Here is a 16,512-nt window from a genome sequence, read left to right as displayed (position 1 = left end):
TCTATCTCTGAAACATGCAGTTTTTGGATTTTTAACATACAAGTATAGCTTGCACGAAGGACAAATACTGTTATGATGCCACTTATATGAGGTACCCAGACTAGTTAATATCATAAGCTCCCTACACAAAATAAAAAAGTCAGGGGTGGAGTGTATGACTATTGGCATAACTGATGCCATCTTGGGGCCCTACAGTTTCTCTGGTCCTTTTGCTGATATACCTTGATTGCATGATGCAGTGAATCACTTCTATGTCATCAAAGACTTTAGCATTTAACAGATTTTGTTTCATAATCATTAGGACCATGTAGCCTCTATGTTCTGTTAGTCCCCAAACAATGAGGAAAACTTTCGCTGACATAATGCCTGGTTACCATTCATGAATCTTGACTTAAGAATGTACTTCCCATTTTCAAGATTCTAACTACCCATCCCCATACCCTAGGTTAGCTATAAAAATCCAGAGGCTCCTCAGTGGTGTGGAGTGCAGCTGCAAATGCTTCCAGACTCTTGTCCCCACTCATATCCCCCATCCTGATCCTACCCTGTGAGTCACCCTGTAATAAACTGATTCACTGATTAAAAAAAAAAAAGAAAAAAAACAGAAAAATCATAGCACAGGGAACTTTACTAAGTGCTCTGTGGTGACCTAAATCAGAAGGAAATCCAAAACTCGGGGGATATGTGTAGCTGACTCACTTTGCTGTACAGTAAAAACTAACACAACCTTGTAGAGCAATTATGTGTATGTGTCAGGTCGTGCCCCACTCCTTGCAACCCCATAGACTGCAGCCCGCCAGGCTCCTCTGTTCTGGGATTCTCCTGTCCCTGAGATTCTCCAGGCAAGAATACTGGAGCGGGTAGCCAGTTCCTTCTCCAGCAGAGCTTCTTGACCCAGGGATTGAACCTGGGTCTCCCACACTGCAGGCAGATTATTGTCTGAGCCATCACTCCAACAAAAATTAAAAGAAAAAGAAAAGTCATGAGAGACAGAAAGTAGAAGGGTGGCCACTGGGGACTGGTGGAGGCGAGCAGGAGTTCCTGTTTTGTGGGGATGGAGTCTGTGGACGCTGGTGGTGATGGCGGCACAGCAATGGGAATGAACCCAACGCCACTGGCTGGCACGCTGCATGACTAGGATAGTTACATTTATATCACGTGTTTTACCCACACAAACTCAGTAAAGACAGCTCATTGACACAGATGCGCTGCTACTTCATGAAGCAGTGTGTGCATGCTAAGTCGCTTCAGTCGCGTCCAACTCTGTGCGACCTTTGGACTGTAGCCAGGCAGAGCAGGGGTCAAAGCTAATGGTGTCTGCTGATGGCCCAGGACAGGGTGTTCAACAGAAATCAAAACTGCTTCACAACCCATATGTGGGGCATGCCTTGTACAGGACTCTCCCCCTGTCAATTCTTCCACCTGGTCCTGCCATGATTCACGACCACCAGGGATCTTTCTTTTACACTAGGGGAGACTGAGCCTCGAGAAGTTTATGTGACTTGCCTAGACTCAACCTGTCTAACCTTAGATCTCCTGGTTGATCCTACCCGTCCCCAGCCCCTCGCCCCAACCCTCCCTTCTGGCCAGCAGGGCCTCACCCAGCAGGAGCCACAGGATCCCTGGTCTCTGATCTCTTTGATGGTCGGGCAGTTTGGCCACTGTTTCCGGGCATCGAAGCTTTCAGGCAGAACCACATCCGCAGCAAATGCATCTCTGAAAAATGAAAGGTCTCCATCACAAGCTGTCACCTTACAGTCCGCGCCCCCAGCCCCTGTGGCCTGGGCTGTCACTTTGTAGGAAGAGGATGAAGATGTGTGGAGGGGGCCATGTGCAAGGACATCCCCTTGGAATTTTATTTTATTTTTTTTTGCTGCGACATGGAGCATACAGGATGCTGGTTCCCCGACCAGGGATTGAAATCATGCCCTCAGCAGTGATAGCATGGAGTCCTAACCTCTGCACCGCCAGGGAACTTCCCACTTGGAGCTTGACAAAAACAAAACTGGGTTCTACTCCTCCAAATAACTTACCATTCTGTATACTTCTGCCTCAACTTACTTTGTGCATATTTTTGAAGAGTTTTAACCTCAGGGTCCAGATAACTACATCTCTTGCTTTTCCCATGCTACCCCGAATCGAACATCTGCCAGATGTTCATCATTTTTCAAACATCTTCATAACTGTGTATTGGTCCCATCACTTAACTATCCCAGCCTCACAGATTTTTCTAATGCTTCCTTCAAGGGAAGTATCTGCGTGAAAAACGCAGACTTTTCCAGAAAAATAAAACCTTAATGGCAGACCACATGGCTTTTTTCAGGTTTTCCTTATTTAAGACCATTCAGACCTGGGGCCTCTCCCTCTGCAGCTGGGACACCCGAGAAGCACAGGAGGAAATTCCGGCACTGGGAGCGGGACCCTGCGCCTCAGGCAGGGTCCCTGCAGCTAGGGGCAGGGGGCAGGGCAGGTGAGGCCTCTGGATGCCAGGGAAGCCTCCCTGTCTCCCCCTTGCCCCTGTGCCAAGCATAATCTCTGCCTACACGCCAGCAGTTCTGGTGCAGCCAGGTGCCTTACCCGGGAGCGGGTACGCACCTCTGGGGCAGCTTGGGCCCGCCCAGGATGGCGCCACACAGCTTCTTCACATAGCTCAGGTCCACGTTGTAGAAGTTGTGTCCAGCCTGGAAAAGAGCCCCACCCAGAGCAGTCACCCACCAACTTGGGGGGGGTGTGGCATGTGCACACCACCCACACAGGGTCTGACAAGGCCAGGGGTCCCCTCAACCCCATAGCGCACGGGTGCTGGGGCACTGCTACAGAATGATGTCTTTCCCCCTACAATTCATGTTGAAACCTAACCTCACTGTGATGCTGTGACACAGTGGGGGCCTTTAGAGATGATCAGGTTATGAGGGTGTAGCCCTCAAGACTGGGACTAGTGCCCTTTTATAAGGAGACCCCAGAGATCAAGCTTGCCCCTCAGGCCAGGGAAGGACACAGAAGTCACCACTTGCCACCCAGAAAAGGACCCCAACCAGGACCTGGCCATGCTAGCACCCTAGTCATGGTGGGGTCTCAGCACCAACCCAGCTGTGAACTCCACAGGGGCTGGTTTACTCCCCCATGCACCTGCACACACTCACACTCATACTCTCACACACGTGGACGACACACGCACACACACACGAGGAAGGGGACAGGGCAGTGGGCACGGGCCTAAGCAAGTCAGGACCACGAGTCAGATCAACTGTCCAGGACACACCGGCCGGTGGGCACAGCCGCAGCCCCTCCCGCAGGAGTCAGCACACACAGAAGGGGCCCCCAGCCCACCTTCCAAGTGGTGTTTTGCTTGTTAACAAAGTTGACCAGCTCATCGGACAGAGGCGGGAAATACAGGCTGCTCCGGGCACTGGTCAGCACCAGCAGGCAGCTGAGGGTGGCCAAGAGCCGCCACATTTTGGAAACTGGATCGGAGATTCACCTGGAGAGGAAAGGACACGAGACATCAGCACGTTTCTTCCTTCAGCTCAAGTGCTTGACACACACAAGCGTCACCTCAGGATGACCATTTTGGGGGCCTCGTCCCATCCTCTCTCCGCCGTCTGCCCCCTCATGCTCCTTGGTCTCCCCTTCTGGAAACAGGGTGTCAGCAGAGTGCCTGCAGGGACCTTGGCACCTGTGGGCTCTCATGCCTTGTCTCAGAGTCCCAGCCCGTGCCCACAGCACACAGGACTGCACGATGGACTGAATGTTTGTGTCCCCTGCCCACAAATTCAGGTTGCAATCCTACCCCAGAAGGTGATGGTGTTAGGAGGTGGGGCCTTTGGGGGAATGATAAGGTCATGAGGGTGGAGCCCCTATGAGTGGGATTAGTGCCCTGATTATAAAAAAGACGCTACAGAGCTCCCTTGCCTCTTCTCCATGTGAGGACACAAGGGCAGTCTGACCAGGCGGGGTGTCCTCAGTGGACCACACTGGCCCCTGATCTTGGGACGCCCAGTCTCCAGAACTGACAGCAGTAAGTTTGTCTGGAAGCCACTGTCTGTGGCATTCTGCTGCAGCTACCTGAATGGCTAAGAGAGACCGTGTGGTTCAGGAACACAAGAAAAGCCAAGGAAGGGCTGTGCCATACGCATAAGGCCCCACTGATGTGGGCAGGACACCGTGTCACTTAAGTCTCCAAAGCTGCTGCAGGGCCACGTAAGGGCTCACGGTCTGAAATGGTGCTGGTCACTGCATGGTTTGTGAACCAACTATCTCGTGAACTATGAGTTTGGGGCAAAGTTAGCCTGCTTTCCGTCAGAACCCACCCCAGGGCCCAGGTGACAAGCAGTGCCAACAAGTCCATCCCAAACAAACAGATAAAACCAAATGTTCACGCAAAGTCAAGTCCACTGTCCCTGGTGCTGTGGCCAACCTGCCCCTCCACGCACTACCGGAACAAAGTTTGGGCCTCTTCTCAAGTTTGAGCTCCCGAAGAGTAAACACCTTTCCCTGTGATCACGTCTCAACTGGAAGCCCAGTGAGAGACAAAAAATGAAACCGAAGATAAATCTCACGAGCCACGTTTTGAACACCAGACAAGCAAACACAAGTCCACCTGCAGCTCCGCAGGCCTCTCCCGAGAGCCGCGAACTAGAGCTGGTTTGGCCGGTGCCACAGGTCTCCTGGGACTTTCTGTGGTTTTTCCAGTCAGACGAGGACTGTGCTTCAGAGACGGGGCTTCCAAGAAGCTAAGTCATCCCATTACCACTACGGCCTTAGATCCTGGACTGGCCTGCAGGTCAAGAGACAGGCGAGTTCTAGAGTCACACTCTTAGGCAGGAGGCTCTGATGAGAGCAAGAAATATGACCCAGGTGCCACAGCACCCCCGGGCCTGGGGAGATGCCCTCTCAGTGAGTGTGAGAGTGTGTGTGTGAGTGTGTGTGTGTGTGTGTGTGTGCACGCGCGCAAAGGAGCTGGTCACTGTGTCACCTCCTCAGGTCACAGGTTGCTGAGTGGTACAGGAAGATGACGTGTGTGACAGCACTGAACACGCTGCCTCCCACACAGTGAATTCTATTTAAGCAAAAACAAATCTAAATTTATCTGTTGCTTAAGCAACAAGCCACTGGGAAGAATCCATGTGTGAGGCTGGCCAGGCAGTTCTGGAAAGCAGTGGTGACGGAGGCCTGAACCCCTGGGGTGGCAGAGGTATGATAAACCCCGGGGGATGCCAGCTCAGGAAGGGGTCCATCAACACAACAGGCCACTTGGAGGCACAGCCTATGTGTGGCAGAGGCGGGGGAGGAAACACACATCTCGGTGGATGGTGTTTGCACACCTGGTTGTGCATTTACAAAAAGGGAAAAAAATAAGACTGAATCTTTACCCTCAAGTTCTTACACACAAAAATGCTACATGGAACAAAGATCTTGCATAAAAACACAGAAGTTGTATGAGAAAATAAGCACACTTAAAAAAAGTAGTATTGGAACTACCCTGGTGGCTCAGGGATAAGGAATCCGCCTGCCAAGGCAGGAGACGCAGGTTCAATCCCTGATCTGGGGGGATCCCATATGCCGCAGAGCAACCAAGCCCATGTGCCACAACTATTGAGCCTTCGCTCTAGAGCCCGGGAACTGCAAATACGGAGCCCGTGTGCCACAACGAGAGCGCAGCCCCTGCTTGCCAAAGCAAGAGAAAGCCTGTGCGCAGCGAAGACGACCCAGCGGAGCCAAAAAAAGATAATCCTTAAGATTAGTAAAACAAACAAACAATATTGGAGTGAGGAATGCCTCAGATTGACATAAAACAGAGCCCGTAAGGGGAAAATGTTTGATTACATGAAAGTAAAGCCTCCCTTCTAGAAAAAAACAACATACAAAGTGACAGACAAAAAACAGCCCTTACATATACTTAAGGTTTTGTTTCCCTATTAGGCAAAGGACCCAAAATCAGAACAGAAGCAGCATAATGGAAAACTAGCCAAAGGAGATACACAGTACGTGTACAGAAAAAGAGCTTCAGAAGGGCAGCAGATATTGAAAGATGCTCATCAAAGAGATATTTATCTTCCACCACACTGGCAGAAGCTGCAGTGGGATCATTTTCCACCAGGGTTAGAGGTGGGGAATCAGATGCTGCTGCTGCTGTTTACCATCAGTAGGTACCGCCCAGCGTCTATCAGCTCTTCAATCCACAACCCTTTGACTCAGCAATCTGACCTTTAGAAATGTATCCCACAAGCCTCAAAACGCAAAGACACCGGTACATGGGTATTCACTAAACATTCTTGGTGTTCACAAAAGACCAGAAAGAAAGCATCTATAACAGGAACTGTTAAGTTGTGGTAAATGGTTAAATAATGAAGTACAAAAGCAGCCATTAGGAAATGAACCTGTGGAAGTGAACCACATTGTACTGATAATAATATATGTGTGTGTGTGTGTGTGCATATACATACACACACACACACACACACACACACTAAGTGAAAGAAAGCAAAGGAGCAGGTGAGTCATGGCAAGTGTGACCCCTTAACCCGAGCACGTTTATTCCTGTCACTACATGCAAAATGTCAAGAAAACATACTCACACATAACTGCTTACGTTCGTTATACGTGTGCACGCTCACTTGCATTCAACTCTGAGACCCCATGGACTGTAGCCCGCCAGACTCCTCTGTCCATGGGACTCTTCAGGCGTGAATACTGGAGTCTGTTGCCATTTCCTCCTCCAGGGGATCTTCCCAACCCAAGGATCAAACCCACAGCTCCCACATCTCCAGCATTGGCAGGCAGATTCTTTACCACTGAGCCACCTAGGAAGCCCACGTTCACTATACAGCCTTCCCTCTTTTTTAAAAAAATTATTTTTTCTGGAGTGAACATGCTATACTCTAAGTTTTGCTCCTGTAGGAAGAATAATACTATTAATAATCCTTCAGTTGGGCCACCCAACTGAAAGAACCCAACTGAAAGGACATGTTCTGATGAGGCCGGAGATGCATTTCCAGTCAGAGGCCTTCTCTCGAGTGACTTTCTGCTCAAAATGCTTACCCTTCCCATGTTCAGTGACTCACAGGAAGGCTGCTGCTCACATGACCCCGAGTCAGGCAGTCTCCAAACTGTCAGGAGATATTTCACTGTACACGCATGTGCCAGGAGAGACAAAGGAGCTCTCCAGGGCTTCTTTTTAAAAGGCTTCTGAGCAGAGAAGAAGAGGGTTCCTATCGACACCCTGACTTACACTTGTCATCTTACACTGCCCTGAGAAGATGTGTGTGCTCCCCGCATACAGACCCACCCCTGCAGCTGGAGGCCGGGCCGACAGGCCCATCAGAATCACAGCTGGAAGGGTCGCCAGCCTCGGCCCTCACCACAGCCTGTCCAGGTCACAGGAACACAGCTGGGTCCCCAGGAAACCAGAGGCCATGCTCGTGAATGCTCCCTGTGTGTCAAAGTGGAGTGTCCCCAGGACCCCTGTGGGCTTAGCCAGCTGCTCAGTGTGCAGAATGGGGGGCTTCCATGCAACCCGGATCACATGTAAGATTTCTCTGGTTTCCTGGTGGCAGGGAACGCGGGCAGCTCCCAGCCTGAGCCCAGGATCCCACCCTGCTTTCCTGCTCTATGGGTCCTACTCCATGGCTCCTATCAACTGTTCTCCCAGCTCAACCCCGGCCTCAGCGAGAACCAGACCCGTGAACCTGGGGATTGCAGCAAAGCACGAACCACCGTCCCAACTCGCCCACTGGGGCTGCAGCATCACATAAGAGCATCTGGGTTGCAGTTCAAGGATGAGCTCCAGGCGTGTAGTCCGGAGACCTGGATTCCACTTACTTCCTAACTGTGCACCTGCCTTCACTTAGCCTCAGTCTCACCACCTGTAAAACGGGGCTAATGACCACTCGTGTCCCCCCCAGTGGAAGTCCAGAGTGAGAGGAGGGTGCCTGCCATAGTCAGAAGGCAACAAAGCCTCCGCCCTCTTCTCTTCTCTCGTTTCCCTATTCACAGCCCGTGCCAGACAAGCCCAGTTCGCATAAACCCACCTACCTACCTCCACGTCTCAAAGACGTGGTTAAAACAGGTGTTAACTCTAGATGACCTCCCAATGGGCCTCCCTTTCTGGCGGTCCGGAAGATACTGAGACCCCAGAGAATATGGAGTCAAGTTTCTCCTCCCAAGGGGCCAGACCGATGTCCAGGGCAGTGGCAACTGCATTCCAGGGGGTGCTGACCTCCACAGGGACCGTGAAGGGACAAGCTGCGCACAAACAGCCGGAGGCCCAAGCTGTGCTGTTAGCCGGGGTCACGGCCTCAGCACCAAACACTGCCAGTTTTCACTTCCCCTCTTTCGGGCAAACATTTCCCTTTTCTCATTCTGTGGGGGTATTTTTCCCCCTTAAAAACCAGGGAGAAAGAATAGAAGGTCCTTACTGCGAGGGAAGAGGGCTCCCATACAGGATTACGACACCTGCAAGTCACAAGACCACGTCAGGGTGTGGACGGAGCAGGAGCAGCTGTGGGCAGATGTGAGTTCCAGCCCTCGGTCAGCTGACTTCCTCGGAAGACAGAACACGGGCTCCTCTACACCCTCTGGCCCTTTTCCAAGCTAAACTCTAGCATTTAAAAATAAGGGCTGCCTCATGTCTTTCCGCTCCAGACCCCTAGAGCACTTTTGTGTCCAGCCTCCCCCGAGAGCACAGCTGCTCGCTACACCTCCCTGCCGCCAGCTATGGGCTCCGTGGACTGGGGCTCAGGAAGGAAGGGACTGAACACGGGAGTCCTGACATCCCAGGGACACGTAGCCAAGCCTGATTTTTTTTATTTTTTAATTTAGTTTTATTTTTGTTGGTGTTGAAATGCATGAAGTCATTTATTCATGATTACAGCTGTGCAAACAGCTGGGCAAATAGCCGTCCCAGGGCTTGCAGACCCACCCTCTGCCCTGGGTGGCTCCATGAGAATGCGGAGCTGGTGGAGTTGGAGGCGCACAAAAATGCTGACACACACAGGCCTTTAGGACAAGAGCCCAAGCTCGATTCTTAAAAACAGCTTTCTTATATGGTTAAGAGCCCTCTGCAGACTGGATTCTAAATCCTAAGGAGGCAGGACATATATACCTGAAATTTCCAAATTGGCCACCTGCAATCCACTGGCTAATCCAGAAAAAGATGGATGCATGTCCAACCCGCCTTTTATCTGGTCCTGTGCTCTTCCTTATCCATTGCTGTTGTTTAGTCTCTAAGTCGTGTCTGACTCTTTGCAAACCCAAGGACTGTAGCCCGCCAGGCTTCTCTGTCCACAGGGTTTCCCAGGTAAGAATACTGGAGTGGCTTGCCATTTCCTTCTCTAAGGGATCTTGCCAACCCGGGGATCGAACCCCTGTCTCCTGCATTAGCAGGCAGATTCTTTACCACTGAGCCACCAGGGAAGCCCCCTATCCACTGCTGCCACTCAAATACTGTTGACAGCTGGCTTTCACAGTTGGCTCAAAAGAACTGAGTGCCTACATTCTGCCAATAGCTACAAACTGAGGCTGTTTCTTATGCAGCAGAGTGGCTCTACGTAGGGGTAAGGTAGAAGGTTTGGAGGGTTGTGAACATTCAGTGGGACCATGTTAGAACTTGTGTTTCTTTCTCTTCCACAAAGACTACTCTTGCCTCTCGCTGTCGCCATGAGCACTTGTGCCCTTGAACCTGGGGCCATTTCAGGGCACCCACACAAAACCAGGCACCCCTTCGTATCCCCTGGATGCCAACTGCTCGCCGACACCTCCATGCTGGAGCAGCGCACAGACCTTGACTTCAAATGGGCTCTGACTGAACTGAAGGACACCTGGGACCCCTCCTCTTTGAATCTGATGTGGTCTTTCTGTCTGATGTCTTGGTTCCAAACGGAAACGTGCTCAGCTGCTTTGAATTCAAAGTGGAGCTCGGTAACAACCCAGAAGGGTGAGATGAGGAGGGAGGTGGGAGGGAGGTTCAAGTCGGGGGGGACGTGGGTAAACCTATGCCTGATTCATGCTGATGTTTGGTAGAAACCAACACAATACTGTAAAGCAATCATCCTTCAATTAAAAATAAATACATTAAAAAAAAAAAGGCAAGCAGAAAGAGTTGCTGGTCTTCATCCTTGCAGTGCTAAAGAGACAGAAAGCCAGACATGAGCTGGTTATCTGGCCTCTAGACCCAGGCCCCCTGCAGCTGAATGCCCCCAAGCAAGTGCTGTGAGACCCAGAAAAGGCATCTACCACATCACTGCAGGCTCCACGGGATCCAGGAGCCGTGAGAGGGATCCCACCACCCTCACCCACTTAAGCTCTTCAGGACACTCATGGGGACTCTCCCTGCTCCCCATCTGCCAATCGTCTGCCCAGAATGAGTGACTAATTCCCACCGAGTTCTGCAGTGTGGCTTCCTCAAGCTGCTCTCCCCTGGTGCCTGGAAGCCGTATGGCTGCAGTGCCCACAAACGGAACATCACTTAACACACTATCGACCAAAGACGTATCATGGTCACAGGCATCAGTTTCTGCAAAAATTCCCAGTCAGTAATGTGCTAAGATCAGTCACAACAGCTCACACCCTACAAAGAGAAGAAAAACACTAGTCTAGGGCTAAAAAGGGCTTTCTAGGTGGCTCAGTGTTAAAGAATCCACCTGCCAATGCAGGAGACGCAGGTTCGATTCCTGGGTTAGGAAGACCCCCCTGGAGGAGGAAATGGCAACCTACTCCACTATTTTCGCCTGGGAATTTCTATGGACAGAGGAGTTGCAAAGAGTTTGGACACGACTGAGCCACTAACCAACAGGCATAAAGAAATGAACCCCCAGGAAGGTCCTTGGCAGTCAAAAAATGTTGTTTTTTTGAAAAGCAAGACCATTTGGGCAAGGTTCTGGAAAGCTGTAGAAGCTTTTGCTTGCCAGCTTGCTCCCAGACTCAGATGCTGACTTACTGAGATGCTGAAGGGGTCACTTAGTCCCCACTCGGTCTCAGTCAATAAAACGGGCATGCTGCCTGGATTCTGAAGGACCTTGAGGCCACTCTATGAAAGCTTTCAGAAATCCTTGACGATTCAAATGAGATTAGTGTTCCAAGCCTTTCCAGCAAGCAGGAACACAGCAGCTCCCTAATTTAATTCGAGGCTAGATTACATCTCCCTGCTGGCTGGGCACTGGGGGCACAGAAACATAAGCAGATACAAAAGCAGGCAGCAGAAAGGCCTCACCTCTCTTACGTGGGCCTGGTTTCCTTCCCTGGGCCCCTGAGAAGACACATGCCCCTCATCAGGGGCTGCCTGGCTCGGAGCAGACAGCCCTACAGCCACGCAGGAACAGTTTCTCAGGGACTACGTGAGACAGTTTCTCATGGAACATATCTCCCTGTGCACAGGCTGGTTAACTCCTTCCTCCCCAAGGTAATCCCTTCTGTCCTCAAACGTACCTCAGTGGGCGGCGGGGAGAATCAAGATCTTCCTCAAATGATGGTTTGCGTGTGTGCCTGCGTGCTCAGTCGCTCAACTGTGCTCGACTCTTTGCGACCCCATGGGCTGTAGCCCACCAGGCTCCTCTGTCCATGGGATTCTCCAGGCAAGAATACTGGAGTGGGTTGCCATTTCCTCCTCCAGGGGACCTTCCTGACCCAGGGAACAAACCAGTGTCTCCTGCACTGACGAGTGGATTCTTTACAACTGCACCACCAGGTGAGCCCAAATGATGGTTTATTTTGCTCTTAACCACCAGAACATAGCACCCCCTAAATATCTGCAGAGTTAAGCAGAGGCAGAAGGGGCGGGGGCTGAAGGCTCCCAGTGGATGTGTGACAAGGCCTCAACCCTAAGCCACGGGACTTGTTTGTTCCAATGAACAGATCTTGCCCAACTCCAGGTCAGCAGGTCATGGAGAAGCCCAGCCTCGCTGGGTCTCTTGACAGAATAGCTGGTCTCACTGTGCTCTGTACGGAGTCCTTTCACTACCTAGATATTTGTCCCATCCTCCTTCCCGTACCCTTGCTGGTAATTCTAGGTTATCCTGATGGCCACACTGAGTGACTTACTGGCCAGGTAAGAGACATATAACCACAGTCAGACTGCAGGCACATCCCTCCTAGCACCCAGCATTCATAACATAGTAATGCTGGAAAAGGACCCCTGGTCCTGATTAAGGCTTTTGTTTCCCAGGGGAGGGGACCTGGAGCTTGAGAAAAGACCGAGAGCAAGCTCTGGGTGGTGTATCTGGATGGGGACAGAACTGCCAAGAAACGGAATTGTAGAGATTTCTGCACAATCATCTGGGTGACTCCCGCCCCCCGCCCCATCATGTCACAAACCTGCAGGTGCCTCAGTTTTCTCATTGTAAAGTGGAAGACTCAGACTGCCAATACCCTGAACCCACACACGTCCTCAACGTTAAAAAAACCAGAGAATATTATCTACTTGAAGACAAGTCCAGATGCCTAGGTTAGGATCAAAAGAAACCTTCTTAAGTTTCAGCTGTTGGCAAACATACTAAAACCCACAAATTACCACTGATCAACAACAAAAATAGAAAAACCTCATCAACAATTTCCTAGGGCAAAGAATTAAACTGGAATTCCCAACCATGCAAATTAAAACAAGGACAGCTTTTCAAACACATCAGATGGGCAGAGATTAAAATGTGGTAATACCTAGTGTTAGTAAATATGAGGAACAAGAACCCTCAAGGCCCTGAGAATATGTTGGTGAAACTTCAGTGGACAGCACTGACATCTAGAAAATGGACAGTGCACACACCTTAGGACCGAGCACCTTCCCGACTTCTGCTTCTCCCCCAGAAAAACCCTTGCAACTGACTGAGAGACAGGATACTGTAGCCTTGTGAGGACAGAGAAAAAGCAAAACCCACCTAACTGTCCCTCAGGAGAGAAATACACTGTGCATTTAAAATGAATGAACTGGGTCTGTATGTATCAATGTAAATCAATTTCACAGACACCAGTGGAAAAGGATACATGTGGTATAATTAAAGTCATGTGCATTTCAATAACATTATTCATAAATTGATACAGATACAAGGATTAAAAGAACAATAATGGGATTAAAAGAACAATAATGGGATTAAAAAAAATCATGCAGGAAAATTAGAAAGAGAAGAGCAGGGACATCCCTGGCAGTCTAGTGATTAAGACTTCACCTTTCAATGCAAGGAGGTAGGGATTTGAGATTCTTGGTTGGTTGGGGAGCTAAGATCCCACATACCTAAGTGGCCCAAAAGCCAAAGCATAAAACAGAAGCAGTGTTGTAACAAACTCAATACTTTAAAAATGGTCCACATCGGGGAAAAAAAAAAAAGAGAGAGAGAGAGACAGACAGACAGAGAGGAGAGAAAACAGACAGGAGTTACAATGTCCCTTAGGAACTAGATACAGATTTGCAGAAAAGAAGCTGAAAGTTGCTGCCTGCAGAGGGGGGCTGTGACCAGGAGGAAAGGCCCTGACTCCACCACCCACCCTCCTCCCCACCCAGACACACAAGGCTGAGACAAGGAAGCTGTGGGTAGGGTAGAAAGCAGGTGGGGATGAGGCTTGGGCTTTAAAAAGGGACTGAAGCCTAAATATTTAATGGTGTTTGATCCCTAGATCCCCCTCCTACCCAAACTAGGGTAGAAGGTGAACATATCAGCCATGGAGGGACTGAGGAGTCATTTCTCAAGCACCTGGCTTAAGCAGCTCTTCTAAGTGTTAACCAAGAAAGCTGAGGACCCAGGGCACTGAGTGTAAACCAAGAAAAATGAAGACCCAGGACCAGAGTGACAACTGCCTCCTAATACCCAGTGAGTCCAACATACACCTGCATGTTGCTCAAGTAGATCCATCAACCTACTGGATCCATCAACCCCGACCACCCTGCACACGAGACTGAACTGTATCAAGGTGCCCGATCTCAATGCTCCCTGACCTACAAAAAATTATCATTTCATACAGTTCAACCTTTCATATTTCCAGTACTTTCCTTCTGCCAAACTGTCAAAAACAAACAGCAGATACTGTGGGTTCTCATCCCGAAACATTTCAGTCCTTCTCTCCCAAGGACACAATCACAACTCATCACCACATTTAAGAAAACCACCCAACCGACTTTCCAAGGTTCACCTGAAAGCACTCTTCCTTCACTCCCCAGTGCAGCTGCCAGGTAACAAAAGACATCTTAAGCCCTAAAACGCATGCAACCTCCTACTCCTAACTCCCAGGGCCAGCAGCTGGGGAAACAGCCAGTCCATAAGGAGGGCCTCGGCTCAGCTGCTGAGTCAGCAACACACGGGCAGGTGCCTCCTGCAGACAAAGGGCTTCCACCCTCACTACCTGACCAGTTCAGAAAAAGGGCTGTCCTGACCCAGCGGCAGCGGAGGTAATTGGAATCAGGGCTCTTGTCTGGTCCAAGTTGCCTCCCCCTGGGCCTGTGAAGCCCCCAGATAAGAGATCTGCACCTTTCCACTTGGCAGCACCCCAGCTCTAGGACAGATGCCCCTAAGAGATCTGAGTGAATCCAGGGCACCTTCTTTGGGAAAGCCACACAGGGTGGGGCAGCCCAACCTCTTTCTCCACAAAGCTTAAGAGTCACCATTACCAGTGCCAACAGGAAACAATCTTCCATGAAGTTAACAACGTTATGAGAGAAGAAAAGGAAAGTAGCCTTTAACCGATCCTGACACACGGCTAAGGCTCTTTGTCTTATCACCCTGCATCTAAAGATTTAACTACATGGATGTACCTTGGCAGATATGCCCCTAGTGAAGGCACCTGAAGGGCAGTTTTTCCAAGGTTACCAAAGGTGCTAGGTCTCCCTTTGAACCCCATGCCCCTCCAACTGGGTATGAGTCTCAGAGGGATATGGGGCCTATCCTTCTCCCTGTGCCTGCCTATTGGCTTCCTCGCAAACCCAATTCACATCTACCAGAACGGCCTGGCTGACTTCCAAATTCAGTCACCCCACAATGCTCCCTCTCCCAGACCTCCAGAGTCATCAGCTGAGGGGCAGGCGATGCCCCAGGGACTCTGCCCTGCCTTTCCGCTCCCACAGCACCCTGGGCCCAAGCCTGACTCCCTTTCTTAGCAGTGCAGGGTTGGGGCCGCACTCCACTCTTCTCACACTCCCAGGGAAGGGGCTGGCACCCTGGGCCCTAAAGTCCCCTGTCCTCCCCTCTGCTTAGCTTCTCCTCCCTCCATCTGTGGATTTAACTCTTCCTGTGGGTCCCACCCCGCTCCACCCAGTTCCAGGTTCCTGTTTCCCAGTTTCTGTCTTCTGGGGTCCCTGGAATTGTATGACTGTGTGCAGAAAGTTGCCCAGGAAAATCTTTTACAAAAAGAAAACAACTAAGACAGATGTTGATAGTATTTCCTATCAACTCAGTGATCTAAGAAAACTGAGGACCAGAAGCTCACAAGCGGCTGGAAGCCAGGCTGAGGTCCAAAGTCAGCGGGGATCCAAGCCAAGCTCTTCCTCCCAGACTCCTCCCTTGGGTCCGCCTGCAAACTCCCCGCCTCCGGCTCTGGAGACGGCGGACCGTGGAGTAGGGTGATCCGACCCGGGGTCCGACCAGCGCCCGATATGGGGGCAAGCCTCCCGGACTGGCAGTGCAGTCCGGCCGCCCGCGCGCAGAGCTTGCTTTTCTCATCACAACCACGTGGGAGAGGGCGCGATGCCGCTCGGTTCGCCCGGCTGCGACTCCCCGAGGGTCCCGGCTTCCGCACCCCCTAGCCCGCCCGCACTCACCGCGCTCCGCCGCCGCCGCCGAGGGCCTGGGCCTGCAGCCTGAGTGCCTGAGCAGCCGCCGTAGCTTCCCGCAGCCGCCCCCGCGCTAAGTACAGCGCCGGGCCCCGCCCCGTGTCCAGCTGACTGGTCACGTGACCGCACACTCCCCGCCCCTACTGGAGCCTCACATGACCTTCCGCGCCCAGCTTCGCTGGGGTTCTCCTTTGACCCGGCACACCTCCAGGCTCATCGCAGGGCCCGGGAGCAGGGTTTCTGAGTTCCTCCTGCCTAACCTCGGCGCACTGGGACCCTTGCAGAGAAGAAGGGGGCTGCAGGCGGCCCTCGGGGCCCCTCCCCGCCTGGCGAAATTCCCCGGGGCGGCCCTGGACGGGACGCAGTGTATCAAAGCCTCGATCCCTACTTGTGGAAAGAGGATAGTTTTTCCTTATTTCATTGATCTAGAAACCACTGCCAGAGATGGGGGCATCGAACCAGCAGACTTCCCAGAAGAGCCTTAAAAGGCTGTTAGCTTTAATAGAATGTCGCTATCAGATATGTGAGAATTTTTTTTTTTTTTAAGTAGTCCTCTGTCCATGGAATTCTCCAGGCAAGAGTACTGGAGTGGGTAGCTGGTTCCCTCCTCCAGGGGATCTTCCCAACCCAGGGATCGAACCCAGGTGTCTCACATTACAAGTGGATTCTTATTTACCGCCTGAGCCACCAGGGAAGCCCAAGAATACTGAAGTGGGTAGCATATCCCTTCTCCAGGGTATCTTACTCGGGAATCCAGCCGGGGTCTC

General features: G+C 51.2%; 1 protein-coding gene across 2 annotated transcripts in view; it reads right to left on the bottom strand.

Moving 5' to 3' along the window:
• The window catches only part of CTSB (cathepsin B), a 21,502-nt gene extending 5,658 nt beyond the window's left edge, over nt 1–15,844 (bottom strand). The window contains exons 1-4 of one of the 2 annotated variants that reach the window (XM_010840263.1): nt 15,734–15,844; nt 3,331–3,481; nt 2,596–2,681; nt 1,602–1,716 (exon numbers count right to left, since the gene is read on the bottom strand). In XM_010840263.1, coding sequence (XP_010838565.1) covers nt 1,602–1,716; nt 2,596–2,681; nt 3,331–3,456 — 327 coding nt within the window. In that variant the 5' untranslated portion in view covers nt 3,457–3,481; nt 15,734–15,844. Of the gene's footprint in view, nt 1–1,601; nt 1,717–2,595; nt 2,682–3,330; nt 3,482–15,733 lie in introns of those variants that run through there. The other variant, XM_010840264.1, reaches the window with a different exon arrangement.
• Between the last annotated feature and the right edge of the window lie 668 nt (nt 15,845–16,512).

The sequence above is a fragment of the Bison bison genome, unplaced genomic scaffold (genome assembly GCF_000754665.1).
Source record: "Bison bison bison isolate TAMUID 2011002044 unplaced genomic scaffold, Bison_UMD1.0 scf7180017864143, whole genome shotgun sequence".
Taxonomy (NCBI): Eukaryota; Metazoa; Chordata; class Mammalia; order Artiodactyla; family Bovidae; genus Bison; species Bison bison.
Note: the sequence above shows the minus strand (reverse complement) of the source record. Positions and strands in the feature narration are given on the sequence as shown.